At 45.6% G+C, this 15,532-nt stretch overlaps 1 protein-coding gene across 1 annotated transcript in view; it reads left to right on the forward strand.

Annotated features, from left to right (window-relative positions):
- Nucleotides 1-15,532, forward strand: part of COL13A1 (collagen type XIII alpha 1 chain) — a 650,895-nt gene that overhangs the window by 515,924 nt on the left and 119,439 nt on the right. The window contains exons 35-36 of the mRNA XM_069242266.1: nucleotides 11,699-11,752; nucleotides 11,837-11,872. Coding sequence (XP_069098367.1) covers nucleotides 11,699-11,752; nucleotides 11,837-11,872 — 90 coding nt within the window. The remainder of the gene's footprint in view (nucleotides 1-11,698; nucleotides 11,753-11,836; nucleotides 11,873-15,532) is intronic.

Genomic DNA, 15,532 nt, shown 5'->3' on the forward strand with positions numbered 1-15,532 from the left:
CCAAAGCCTTATTACACTCAAATACGCCACTCCCAGCGGTGCATCCAACCGCTCAGCCCCATATCATGGCAGACCAAACACAGGAGACAACCATGGACTGTATTCTCCAAGAGATCTCAACGGTGGGTCGCAGAGTGGAGGGGATGGACAACGCTATGGCCTCACTGACTGTGGAAACGAAATCCATACACCTGGGTATTGCAGGCTTTCAGTCCCGAGTGACGGGGCTAGAACAGCGCATGATGACGGTGGAAACTCACGTCACTTCCTCCCGAGATAGGGACCAGGAACTTCTGTATCTCTGCAGCAAGAAGATAGACTTAGAGGACAGGAGCTGGAGAGACAATGGGGGTGATTCTAACCCTGACGGGCGGCGGAGGCCGCCCGCCAGAGTTCCCCCCTCCAGAACACCGCTCCGCGGTCATTAGACCGCTGCGGTGATTCTGGCTTTTGCACTGGGCTGGCGGGCGGCCGCCAAAAGGCCGCCCACCAGCCCAGTGCAAAAGAGCCTTCCCACGAGGACGCCGGCTCAGAATTGAGCCGGCGGAGTGGGAAGGTGCGACGGGTGCAGTGGCACCCGTCGCGTATTTCAGTGTCTGCAAAGCAGACACTGAAATACAAAGTGGGGCCCTCTTACGGGGGGCCCTGCAGTGCCCATGCCATTGGCATGGGCACTGCAGGGGCCCCCAGGGGCCCCACGACAACCCATACCGCCATCCTGTTCCTGGCGGGAGAACCGCCAGGAACAGGATGGCGGTATGGGCTGTCAGAATCCCCATGGCGGCGCAGCGAGCTGCGCCGCCATGGAGGATTCTAAAGGGCAGCGGAGACTGCCGGTTTTCCGCATCTGACCGCGGCCAAACCGCCGCGGTCAGAATGCCCTGCGGGGCACCGCCAGCCTGTTGGCGGTGCTCCCGCCAACCCTGGCCCCGGCGGTCCATGACCGCCGGGGTCAGAATGACCCCCAATATCTGGTTTCTTGGATTCCCTGAAACCATTGAGGGCACAGATACCCACTCCTTCTTGCAGGAGAACCTATCCATGCTCACAACCCTAACTTTCGACCCCCCCGGGAGTTTCAAAGAGCGCACAGACTAGGCCCCAAGCGACAAGATGCGGCCCATTGCTCCTGCGGCACACGCAGACCCGCCAACTCCTACAAAGAGCCCTCACACATTGGATGGACGGGCAGGAGATTCGGATGACTGTTCGAACCGGCGAGAATGTGGATCACAAAAAACGGTGTGTCTAAAGACTTCTATGATCCTGAGGACCTTCGCTCTTTCCTGGAAGGCCTCCAGACCATGGACACTACCACTTCAACCCAGCCTCAGGACCTTCCTGCGGTGGCCCAGAGCGTGTCGTCCCAGATCCCTGCCCCTGGAGGGTCAGACCAGCTTCCTGCAGACTTTCACCCCAGGGGGAGAGATCTAAAGAGACTCATGAAGAACCACGATGAAAGAGGACAAGTACTGCACGCAGTGGCGATGCACACACAAGTAGCAGACAGGGACAAGTCTTGCTCCTCCCTGAAGCCTACCATGGTGCCAACCTGAATTCAAAGCTCTCCACTGCAACACAAGAAGTCAAGCAGCTGGTGACCCTGATCTCCAGTACTTGGACCAATCAACTCCCCACCGTACGGAAGGATAGATGAGTACCTGCCCACATATATATGTTGCACTTGTTGTTTTGCTGTTGTAATGTAATGTACTCCTACAGGTTTGAAGGGGACGATAGGCAGACTATTATGTTGTTCAGTACCCGTCAAGACTGTCGGAGTCCTTAACCTATTGTGCCTCCTGATTTTCAAAATCCTATAGTTTGTTTACAAGATTGAAGATTGTTGCTTGTTGTCTTAATGCAACCATGCCATAATGTTAACATGATCACGCTCCAAGGCTCTCTTTTCTACACCCTCCATCCGCTCCCTCCCCCTCCCCCCCACAACTGCGCTCCCCCCCAGACTGCCTCGATTGCACCGATCAAACCAATTGCACCCCTCCCTCTCTAAGCGCTGCCTATCCGGCCTCCACGAGCCCGTAGCATCCCCCTCACGCTGCTTGCATCCACCGCAGGGAATCATGTCTCGCGACCGTTGCCTGGGAATCACCGTACAATGAGAAGAAGGGGAACCCAGCGGACGTGGATATGGCAGCCCCTTCCCCCCATAACATGATGTCCCTCCGCCGCCGCATCCCCATGGCTGACCACCATAATTGCTACATTGACCAACTATCATTCATCACACGCGCAGCAGTGTTTACACTAATACTGTCACTGCCCACGCTCCCCCCTCAGAAACCCACCCCGCTGTTGGGCGACCCGCTGTGTCCATCACAGCTCTCTCCGCTGTGCCAGTCCTCCTGCAGTGCTGCGCTGCACCGGCCTCCACTATGTGCTAACTCTCTGGGTTATTGCGGCTCTACGGACATTAGGAATTTGTATCGATGGATCTGGACGGCCTTGCGCTTCCCCTCCCAGCCGGGGGCCCGCTGGCCAAGTGCCAGGGCTCCATAGGTTCAGGCTTAGACCCGCAGACTACAGTTCAGGACTTGTGGGGCTTTTTGATCTGCTCCCTCCTACCGCCTCTCTTTTTTCCCCGAGATAAGGTCTGTATTGCCAATCTTGTATCTCTTGGGTTTGCTCCTACCATTCTTCTCCTCTTACTCCCTTTTTTTCTCTCTTTCCCCTTTCTCTCTTCTCCCCTCTCTCCCCCTCCCACTTCCTTGCTCCCTCCCCCGGTGTCTTTCTACCTTTCTCTTCTCTTTCCACCCTTGGTCCTCCATCTTCCCCCGTACCCATCTCCACTTCCCCATCTCTCCATGTCAGCCCTCCTCTTCAGAAGCCAGGACCCATTGAGCGCATTCCCTCCTTCCACCCCCTCCTCTCGTCCCACCCACCCTGCCCAACCCTTAATGGTTATCTCCCATATAGATATTTATCCTCCCTTACACATTCACTTCGTCCCCCAACTTACCCACCCTCACCTCCACTTCTTGCCCCCCAATGGCTAACCCTCCCTCATCACTACCCACCCCACTATGGGTCATATCCTGGAATGTCAATGGCCTAACCCACTTCATTAAATGGAAGAAAATACTCTCATATCTCAACTCTAAATGGACCGATGTAGCCCTTCTTCAAGAGACACACCTTGACAGGGCCGAATCTGACAAACTGCATCAGGACTGGGTGGGAACAAGATCATCTAGTTGCCGGAACTAGGGAGTGGCGTCCCACGAAAATGTGGCATTGCGATTCTGATACGAAAGAGTATACCTCGCAACATCACCAAATCATTGGTTGACCCGGAGGGGTGGTACGTGTTTGCCAAACTAAAGCTAGGAGGGTCTTCAATATGTGTGGGTGCCATCTATGCCCCAATCGGTTCAAAACGGCAGTTCTTTCTGCGCATCAACCGCCTTCTGACGGAAATTGGGACCACTAGATATAGGGGGAACATAATATCTTAAGATCTTCCAATAGACAATAAGAGGAATAACCAAGTACTAAGTAGTCCAGAATGGACCTTCCCTGTGAAGAAATATGTGTGAAGGAGGCAGGGGAGTCCGAAGTGGACCTACCATTAGCGATAATACAGTAATTGTTTTTTAGAAGACTGAGGAGAAGTTTACCTCTTTTGTTTGTTTTAATTAAAGCGGGGAAAAAACAATCTGGAATACGCAGCGCTGTTTCTCTCTCTACATCGCGCACTTGACATAAGGCGAAATTGGAGACTTTGCAATTTAAATCTCCCATTAGTGCTATCAGTGGAGGGAACTCAGTATCTAAGGAATCCTCAATAAAGGCAAAGACCCTTTCTAACAGAGAATCATATACAGCCTCTGGGGGCACATAAGCATTAATTAAAAGCAGTGAAGTAGGACCTAGCGTAGTATTATGCAGATGAATCGTAAGTGCCATAAAGAGGTTGCTGGGATTTTTTTTATTGTTTTTTAAGCTTATTTTAAGAAACTTTTGTTGTAAGGCATGTCAGGTGGCATAGGATTTTGATGCAACATTTCACTATATTTTTCATTTATCTCACCTTTTGGTACTCATTGGAGGTAAAGTGTAAATTGCAGATCTGACCTTCTGCTCACCAATATTGTAAATTTGATGTGGTTCTCAGCTAGATGTAAATGGTAAATGTGATTTTTCTGCTTTCTTCTTTTATGTGGACCTCAGTCGAGTTCCAAATCATAAATAAAATAATTGAATGTAATTGAATGAATGTGAGGAGTATTTATACAGATCTGCTTGGACCCCTGACATATGTCTGTTCCCAAACAATAGATAACAAGACATGGTTGGGACGGTAATTTATGTAAACAATTCCTTCGAAAGCGTGAAGAGGGAAAGTACCTAATGTGAACGCCTACAGTTTGTTTATCTTTGTCGCTTGATATTGACACCTTAGCGCTGTGGCACTGATAATGCAAACTAAAACATGGGCCTAACTAAAATCAAGGCAGCCATCTTAAAGGATTTAATTAAATAAATGCACTAAAACAGAGTGAGCTAAGTAGGCTAAAAGTCACTAGGTGACGGGGGCACGAGTCTGCAATCCAAAGGCTAAGCTAACTCCTGTATCCCATTAAAAAAACTAGGATTCACTGCAATAGGCATCTGTTTACAAATTATTTTTAGCAACATATTGTTAGAAATAGGATCTCTAGTTAGCAGTCAGTTTACACCCTGTCCAAGTAGAGACCCTCACTCTCATACGGGTAAGGGAGTCACACATCACACAACCCATGAACACCCCCTTGGTAGCTTGGCTCAAGCAGTCAGGCTTATCTCAGAGGAAATGTGTAAATTATTTATACACACACACACAGTAACACAGTGAAAACACCAAATCATGCAGCACCAGTTTTGAAAAATATCTATTATTTATTTGAGTTAAACAAGACCAAAACGACAAACATCCAAAATGCATAAGTAGAGATATCACGTTTTAAACTTTAAAAGAGTGTTAATCCAGAAGAATCATTGGTTGTATCCTTACATCACACAGTACCTATGATGCAGCAAAAAAACAAAGATGATTCGGGCCGCAAAGGAGGTGATGCGTCAAAAAAGCAAGTGGTTTGTCAATTCTTTTCCTGCTGGATGGGCAGTGCATTGATTCTTTTGCCAACAGGCTGGCGATGCATTGATTCTTTCCTCGCAGGAAAGGCGATAAGTGGAATCTTTACTGCAGTGCAACGTCGATGAACAAAATGACACCCAGGGGTGATGTGTGCAAAACTCAGACGCACAGCAAAGATTTATTTGCAATGAGGCAGAAGATGTGTCAAATCCGCAGCCGCAAGACAGGCACTGCATCGATTTTTCTTGGTTTAGTGAGTGGACTTTTCTTCAGGTCACCAGCTTCCACTTCCAAAGGCCCAGGGACTGGATTTGGCACCACCACCTGTCAAGTCGGCACTCGCAGCAGAAGAGCCCATGCACTGGCAGATCCCTCCTAATGAACACGGCGGTGTATACCGCAGTGTTCAAGCTGGCGGTCATTTAACTGACCGCCAGCCCCCCTGGGACCCCGTCAGCCGCATAAAGAACATTCTGCTGGGCCGGCCGGCGGAAACATTGTTTCTGCCTACCGGCCCAGCAGAATGCATGGCTGGGACATTGCCGGCGGCTCAATACCTCTGTGCAGCGGGTGCAGCTGCACCCATCGCAGAGATCACTGCCCGTAAATCGGGCAGTGACCTGCACGATGGGGCACTGAACAGGTGCCCCCGCACTGCCCATGCCAAGTGCATGGGCAGTGCAGGGGTCCCCAGAGCACCCTTCCTGCCGGCCTTTCCCTGGTGAGGGAACCCGTCAGGGAAAGGCTGGTGGCATTAGAGATCATTATCGGTGGGGCAGCAGCGCTGCCCTGTCAGATAATGATTCCTTCCACTGTCAGGCTGCCTGTCGGAGGCAGCTGGGCGGTGGAGGTGGCCCTCCATGTGTGCATTATATGGCGGGCTGAACCGCCAGTGTTCATAATGACCCCAAAGTCTTTGATGTCCCTGAGACGTCTTAACTGGAGGCAAGCTTAGTTCACGCCTTAGAGAACCTTGAAAAGCAGGATGTAGAAAACGGAGTCCAGCCCTTTCATTCCCAGGGCAGAAGCAGGCCAGCACAGCAAAGCAACAAGCAGAGTGGCTGTCCCTCCTACAGAATGTCTGCATTCCAGAAGTGTTCTGAAGTTGTGGTCTTAGAGGCCCAATACTTTTACTCATTTCTGCCTTTGAAGTAGGCAAACTTCAAAGGAAAGTCTTTGTAGTGCCCAAGACCCTGCCTTTTCTGCCTTGGCCCCAGACACACTTCAGGGGGTTAGAGACTGCTTTGTGTAAGGACAGGCATAGCCCTATTCAGGTGCAAGTATCAGCTCCTCTCTCCACACTAGCCTAGGAAGACCCATCAATATACTCAGGGCACACTTCAACTCCCTTTGTGTGACTGTCTAGAGTGAATTCACAAACAGCCCAACTGGCATCCTGACCCAGATGTGTATTCCACAGGCAGGCTGAGGCACAGAATAATTAAGTAAGAAAATGCCCACTTTCTAAAAGTGTCATTCAGAAAATTACAATCTAAAAAACAACTTCACCAAAAGATCTATTTTTAAATTGTGAGGCCAGAGACACCAAACGTCACATCTCCATCTGCTCCCAAAGAAAAATTGCACTTAAAGATATTTCAAGGCAATCTCCATGTTAAAGTATGGGTGAGATATGCTTTGCAATAATGAAAAACAGATTTTAGAAGTATTTCACTATCAGGACGTGTAAAACACCCCAGTGCATGGCCTACCTTTTCAATACACTGCAACCTGCCCATGGGGCTGTCTTGGGCCTACCTCAGGGCTGACGTATATGTAGTAAAAGGGAAGGTTTGGACCTGGCAAGTGGGTAGACTTGCCAGGTTGAACTTGCAGTTTGAAACTGCCCACACAGACACTACAGTGGCAGGTCTGAGCCATGTTTACAGGGCTACTTATATGGGCGGCAAAATCAGCACTGCAGGCCCACTAGTAGCATTTGATTTACACGCCCTGGGCACCTCCAGTGCACTTTACTAGGGACCTACTAGTAAACCAAATATGCCCATCATGGAGAAACCAATCACCAATCCAATTTAGACAGCGAGCACTTGAACTTGAACCCTGGTCATCAGTGGTAAAGTGCCCAGAGTCCTAAAACAAGCAAAAAACGAAATTTAGCACAGAATCAAAAACAGGAGGCCAGAAGCAAAAAGTACAGGAGAAACCATGCCAAGAGCTTCCAGGTTGAATACATATTTTACTATTTGTTGAAAGGTTTCTAAACGCAAGGTCATAGACAAAGATATCCAGGTTTTTGCAAATAATAAAAACAATCTCAAGATGGGAAACTAGCTCTCACTTATCTGCACAGAATGTAGAACACCTTCTGTTTGATTTTACAGGTGTGGGATTAATAAATTAATGGCCTACACCAATTTCCTGCATTAAGCTATTGGTAAACATTACTAAAAGTGTGGTGGGTTAATGTAAGATAGATGTTTAAGAGTTTCCTTGAAAACATGAATGAGCAAAATATTGAGGAATATTTCAGATTGTGGAAACATAGATAAGTCCCCACATCAACAATTTAGAGCTCTAAGGCCCTCATTATAACATTGGCCGTATTGACCGCCTACAGCAGCGGCGACGGCCGCCAAAACACCATTGCCACAGCTACCTACCATCTGCCATATTATGACAGTAGCCAGAATTCTGCCAGCAGCAGCGCCACACCAGTAGACCGCCGCAAACCGTATCATGACCCATGATACGGCCTGGTGGTGTTCTGCTGGCGGATGCTGCTGCTTGCAGCAGCGCCCCGTCCCATCTCCTGCCGGTGGACCCCTCACAAAAGGTAAGTCGGGTGCTCCGACGGGGGTGGGGGGTGTTGTGTGGGGGGGGGTGGGTGTATGTTTGTGTGTACGTGCATGCGGGTGTGTGGCGTGTGGAATGCGTGTGTACATGCATGGTTGTGAGTGTGAGTGTATGTTGTGGTGTCTGAATGCGTGGGTACGTAAATATATGTCAGTGTGTGTGGATGTGTGTGTGAATGAATGTATGCATGCGTGGGTGAATGTGGGTATGAGTGTGTGTATGCATGTGTATGATGGTGCGTCAATGTGTGTGTTTGTTGTGCGGGGGCTCTGGAGTCGAGAGGGGGAGGGTGGGGTTAGGACTCTGGGGAAGGAGAGGGGGCAGGCGAGACCCCTATCAGTGACAGGGAAGGAATTCCCTGTCACTGAAATTGCCTACCACCATGGTTTTCTTGGCGGTAAGGAAGACACGAAAACCATGGCGGTAGGTGGGGTCATAATCCAGCGGGTGGGACAGTGACGGCCGCCTGGCTGGAGACTGAAGTCTCCAGCCTGGCGGCTGTTACCGCCCTGGTGGATGGAGTGGTACGTGAATATATGTCAGTGTGTGTGGATGTGTGTGTGAATGAATGTATGCATGCATGGGTGAATGTGGGTATGAGTGTATGTATGCATGTGTATGATGGTGCATGAATGTGCGTGTTTGTCGTGCGGGGTCTCTGGAGTCGGGAGGGGGAGGGTGGGATTAGGACTCTGGGGAGGGAGAGTACTGCCATCCGCCAGGGTCATAATGAGGGTCTAAATGTCATTAGACCAGTTTCATAGCTCATTCCACAGCAAATGTACCCAAACATTCTGTTGAAAAGGTATGTGGACAGCATTCAATTCATTGAGCATAATATTAATTTACTATTCTCTGTCTAACGAAGATCGAGCAAAGAGCATAGAGGAGTAAATTCGGCCACATAGATCAGTGAGGCAACCACTTCCTCCTAACATCTGCTGTGCCCTGCAGGTCACAAGTTCAAATCCTGTCAATGTCCACTTATACTTGCATCCTTCATAGATTTTAAATTGTGTACTATTATGATTACAGCATGGATCCAAGATAAGAGACTAAAGGGCACACTCCACATGGCTTGAAGGGCACACAGTTCAGTCTCTCTGTCTATCCTTCTTCAAGACCAAGACTGCCTGCAAGCTTAGTTCATTTCAATAAAAAACCAGGCCTCAAATTACTCCAGTGCTGCTTCCTCTTCCTTGTCATATTATTATAAAAATCAGAACCCTGCTTGAGTTTTTCAAGGCAACAGTGTGGTCTGTGAGGGCTCCTCAACTTGCATAAAGAAGAGTAAGTTGCAAAATGATCCTGGGCAAAAAAATGGCTCGGTGGTCATTGGTCTCTCATGGTGTCATCCTCAGTGGTTCAGCATATGTTGATGTATCTGTCAACATAGTCAGAAACAGCACACACATTAATTTGAACTATTATAGGGAGAACTTCTATGTACCCGCTACAGAGCAGAAAGGGCCCTATGTCAATGTACCTGCCCTCAGACCACTGCTTATCTATGTAACTATACTATGTTATTCTATGCCACACAGCACCTTATCCATCCTTACCTGCTGTTCTGTTAAATCATGCTGATAGATTCCCGTCCCCAGACTTTGGGGGGCAGGAATGAATCACCTGATTGGTGGATGTATTTCTTAATTGCACCTACCCTTTTGGTCCCACCTTCAATGACTAGGAGCAACTATTTTGTGGTGCAGGCAAAGGCACACCTCCTTTTGCTATGCCAGCAACAATGGCTGGCACGGTCTTGCGAGGGAACCAATGCCTTACAACTTCCAGTGCCCTGGGTTATTAATAATAATTTCCCGATACTTGAGTGCAATGCACAGACCCACCCTCACACTCAGTCATACTGCACTTACATCAGTGGTTTTATGGTTTCCTCCTCACTTCCCACTACACCCATCCCTTAGGCAGATGGTACATATTTATTTTGACATGAGAATCTACACCAAGAGGTGGAAGCACACATTCAGCAAAGCCTTGGTGCCTTCTTATTCAATTTTACAGATGTGTCATTGATGTCAGAAGAAGAGCACTAAAAAGGCAGTAGATGTCTTTCACCATCTCTGCATGATTTCTGCTGTTTTCTGCCAACTCTGTCTTTTTTTACTAATTGGACTGCAAGCCCAAATAATCCCACTGCCCTCTACAAAAATGATTACATAGACACATATTATGTATTTCAATCTATTATATGTAATGATATTTACATTAGTAGGCAGAGATGTAGCTCAGTCAGTGAGATTTGGGAGGGTGTGAATCTCAAATTCCAAACTAAAAAAAACAGTGGGCCGCAAGGTGAATAGGTGAGATGACTGAGGTTTGGGATATACTGTTCCCACGAGTACTGATTTGCATTAGATGGTCCTCTGGAGCTGATTTAGAGTTGAGTGGACAGGTACTCCATTGATACCCCGTCTGTACACTGACTACCACACTCAAGTTCCACCCACCTGATTTTGAGACAGACAGACTGCACATTTTATGCTGACAGAGTAAAATGTAATCCATTGTTGTAAAACTTTCTCCAAAGCCCAACAGACTAGGGACAATTAGAGGTAACCATTCAACCATCAGCCCTATTTAGACTGAACTGTCGGATGGATTTATTTTTTTAACTGTTTGTCACCACCAGATATATCCTGGTAGTGAGGGACAGTGAAAAAAGAAAAATGATCCCCACACCCTGGCTTTGGAAGTTTGTTCTTGAAAATGTACAAAACACTGGAAAGATTTGATGTCCGGTCATCATGTTTGATGGAGCCGTCTGTAAAACTTTCCCTATATTGAAAAGAACTGCAATGATTGCAGTTCTTCCCAATGTATAGACATGTCCACAAGGCTGGTAGACAATTTCCAAATTTGGCAGGTGGAGACGTAAACCCCTCCTCCACTCTATCCACATTTACTATGTTTACCAAACCGAATATCAGGCCCTCTGTCTAGTGTGGCACAGTGAGTGAAAAATGAAAATTCAGATTGCAACCCGAGCGATTGCCAATGGTAGCCTATTTGCAAGCGTTCATTTTATCACATTTTGGGGGTTTGATTGTGAGTAGTATGCATAGAAACCTGAGACTGGTGCAGCTTTTCAAGACTACTGTCAATGTGTGTGAATTTTAGAAAGTAGTGAATTTGCATCCATTAATGGAGTACATCCATGGGTGCAGATTTAATAGCTTTTTTGGTAAGCAGGTCATGATATATATTTAGGTTCTGCTCCAAAAAACAAACAGGTTAAAACTGCCTAGTAAAATCAGGATAAAAAGGTACACAGACACAGGCATAGCAGACCTGACTCAGGGACCCCAAACCTAGCTACCAAGCCAAGAAAGCATTTATTTGGTGGGTGTCATACTCCAGAAACTCCCTCTCAAGGTGGTCCCCTCCTCTGGGCAATAAAATGAAATGTTGCTACAATCGTCACTCTAAGAAGATGCCAGTAACAATGGGGAATAATAATCTATATCTAGAGCAGATTTTCCACATTTGCTAATTACATTTTGATGGTGATGGGGAAATTGCAAGCCGAAACAATGTGCTAAGATGTCAGTTAAATTGTGAACTACCAGGATGTATAAAGCAGGCAATGAAAGGCGGATGCTGCTATATAAAATGCCAATACTGATTTGAATCTGTGATCTTCGTTTAATGTCCTTTGACGGGAAAGTAAAAAAGAAATCTTCCTTGCATTTGACATGTTGATTTTAAACATTACATATTAATAAAGCTGGTGTTCATTAAAATGTTTTGTACATACTACAGGGAAATAAAGGAGACCAGGGTACAATAGGACCAACTGGACCGGCTGGACCTCCTGTATGTATTTGATATTTTCCTGTATTATATTTAGTATTAAAGCTCTAAGCAAATGGACATTTATTTTTGAACATCTTGTTATAGGGTGCACAAGGGCCACCTAGTGAAAAGGGAAGCCGGGTAAGCAACAATTTATGTTTTCTTATATGATTGCACACATTAATTCATATCTAAATTACCCTAATAGAAAAAGGTCTGTCTTTCAAATATAGAAACATTGGATCTTGGTTGCCACTGTATAAAGTTACAATTTTGTTATCTCTTGCTCTCCAAACAAGTATTGGTCTTGATTAGAAGGAGTGAGAGGTGATACACTTACGTAGAGATATTTCTAACTCAATATAGTGTAGTTCCATTGCTTACTTAAAGAACAAAACGTGTGCACCCTGTGTTAACATCATTTACTTAAAGTAACAGCCTGTTATCACTTCAGTTAATTCCTCATCTGTAATAGTTGGGCAATATAGCAAATTCTCTTCTCCAGGTAGATAGTAGAGTCCTGAGACTGTGCATCCTTTACTTTGTAGTTGCCTAGCCTAGTCTCCAGATATTTTGGAACACTTTACCCTTTTCCACTAACAGCAAAGACAGAAAGAATGGATGAGGACCCTATGGGCAACCCTGATTTAGAAATATGTTATTTTCACAGATGTGCCAAACAAAAATGCCTTGAACTACATTCACACAATCTCCTGTAGGACCTTTTTGTGCATTTGTGTGTTTTATGTAGCCTTACTTTCTTTTCATCAATTGTAGTTTTCTTTATTTATATGGGTGTGCACTAGGGGAAAAGGTAGGAGAAGAAGATCTGGGATTATCTGTCTTTCCACTCATTTGTACATAGTGCTTGATATTGGAATCACTCTAATTCGTCCTTCAATTCCAGTAAAGCATAAATGGTATCTGAATGCAACGTGCGGTCACACAAGACCGCATTGCCACCTAACTAGCATATACCATGGCACAAAATACCACTTTGAGATTCACTTGGTTAGAAGAATGCTGCTATTTTTAAGGACACTGGCCATTTGAAAAGATTTGTTCCAATGGGAAGCTTTTTAGCTAACTTAAATTTCTGACCACTGGGTGTACAAATGAATGCCACATGAACAATAATCTGAAAGTTAATGTTTTATGCTGTTCTTCAGTGACAAAGAGAAAACATCAACTTACAGTGCACACAGTAAGCTGGCAAGTGTGGACAATTACCTAAAGGTCACACAACGACCATACATATCTATCTTGAAAATCATGCTTGCAAGGGTTGTCATATGGCTGGACCTCTTCATTGCATTAACTAACAACCATTTGTATACTCTTGAACATTTAAAATCCATGTGTTGATTTATAACTAAAATGCAATTTTTCTATTAGGGTACTTCTTGGATTAGGCATGCTAAAAGAATGGATTCTCACTAATCATTAACATTTTCCTTGCCGTGCAACACAAAGTTCATCTGTTTGTGAGATTTACTACTTTTGTAACTATTTCATCTCTCGCTTTAATTAACATCTGTTCCAGTTTATAACCTTTAGGTTCTTCATCCTTATTTCTCTATTTCTCCTATTATTTTAATTCACCCTGTCAGATTTAGCAGGTGTTTTAAGTTGACTTAGATCTGGATGAGTTAGAAAAGGTTTAACTGATGTCACTTCAGTGAGGATTTAACAAGTTAATAGATCACACTTTGCATATCTTTAATTCAATAGCTGCTAAAAGAGCTGTTTAATATGCATATACGCAAAGGAAAGAGAGACGCCGAAAACATGACTAGGAATAGTCTACAAATAGTGTTGTGCTCTTCTAAATTGCTAAAGTTTGGCAATACAATTGCAGCCCAAAATAAAATGCTGTAAAATGCTATGAAAGCTTAAGGACTGTTCCCTAAACAAGCAAGTAGAGTGTTTAAACCCATGTTGTGTGCCAGTACAAGCTTAACACTGTACCTAAACCAAAACCTAACTCCAAACTGCATGTACATTCAGATAATTGGCAGATCTTTCAGTCAATTTTCTGGTTTCTGCCCTGCCTAAATGCAGCCCAGTAAAACACATAATTGAGCTGAGGAAATCTATGCTGAAAGCTCAGATTTTTTTTGCTTCACTTTTCAATAAATACTTTCATCTTGTCAACACACACATAATGGATATATTACACATGCTTGGACCAGCTCATTATTTGCATGTAAATATATTAGATTGGAAACACATATATGCATCGCTGTGCAATTTCCAATCACACATTACAGTTGTCCGTGACCACTTCGTAAGCACTGATGCAAAAACATGAATCTAAAGAGAGCACTGCATTTCTGAGGAATATGTTACTACAATATTATTTAGGGTGGTTGGGAGACCTCACCAAGTAATAATGTCACTACTCTGTATCAGGGGCAATGAGGCTACTTTAACTCAAACCTTAGGTCAATCTTGAGTAGCTATGGTACAGAGCAGTCAGGTTTAACTCAAAGGAAACAAATGTAAGGCATTTATTGGTACCAAAATAATTAATACGTCGAAAACACAGCCCAATACAAATCCCACTACATTTTATAAAAAAACAGGATAAACTTAATAAACAAATAGACAGGAAAACAACAATAATCAGATTAGAGAAACCAGAGATTTGATTTTTAGGAGTTTTACAGTTTTGTAGTGTCAAAAAGCGCAAATCGCCAGCTTCTGGTATCTGGCTAATATACCGGGTCAAAAGTTAACATGAGCTATGATGGAATGTAGGTCGGCTACAGGAACCAGGTTTATCCCAGTGAAAAGTTTATCTTCAGACTTAGAACCTGATTTAGAGTTTGGCGGTGGGGTTACTCCGTCACAAACGTGACAGATATCCCATCCTCCGTATTATAAGTTTCATAGGCCATAATGCAATTGTAATATGGCGGACGGGATATCTGTCATATTTTTGACAGAGTATACTCTTCTACCAAACTCTAGATCAGGCCCTTAGGCCCTCATTATGGCTTTGGCAGTCTCTGAGCGAGACCGCCAAAGCCACGGGAGCCAGAGAACCGCCATATAACGGGTACTGCTAAATTTCTGCCACACTGTGGGCGGATATCCGTCAGTAGCCATGCTGGTGGGAGGTGGCGCTCTAGCGTTACTACCACCTGCACCGCCCCATCAGTAGAACGTCGCCAGCCATATTAAGACCATTAACACGGCCTAGCAGTGTCCTGCTTGCGGAGCACTGCCAGCGGTGGCAGAGCCCCTTCCCTGCCAGACGGCCGCCTTGCCGGACAAGGGAAGTCAACAGTGGAGAGAAGTGGGAGGGTGGGGGGTGTTGTGTGTGAATGTGTCGTGTCTGCGTGTGTGTATGAATGTATGTGCACGTGTGTGATTGCGACTGTGGGTGTTGTGATGTATGTGTGGTTGTATGCATGTAAGTGATTTGCTGTATGAATGTTGAAGTGAGTGCTTGTCTGCATGTCAGTCAGTGTGTATGCGTGTGATTATGCATGTTTAGATGTTTGTGTGTATGCGTGCCAGAATGTGCGTGAGTATGTGTGAGTGAATGCGTGTATGTATGAGTGCGAGTATGGGTGAATGAATGCGTGGATGGAAGAGTGAGAGTGAATGCGTGTATGGATATTTGTGAGTGGATGCGTGTCTGGAAGTGTAGGTGAATGGGTGTATGCATGGTGTGTGTGGGTGTCTGTGTCCATGTATGTGGGGAGGAGGGGTAGGGGGTAGGGGATCGCTGTGTGAGCAGGGGGAGGGGTGCGCTATGTGAGTAGGTGGGGTGGAGGGGTGCTATGTGAGTAG

This window comes from Pleurodeles waltl, chromosome 6, assembly GCF_031143425.1.
Source record: "Pleurodeles waltl isolate 20211129_DDA chromosome 6, aPleWal1.hap1.20221129, whole genome shotgun sequence".
Taxonomy (NCBI): domain Eukaryota; kingdom Metazoa; phylum Chordata; class Amphibia; order Caudata; family Salamandridae; genus Pleurodeles; species Pleurodeles waltl.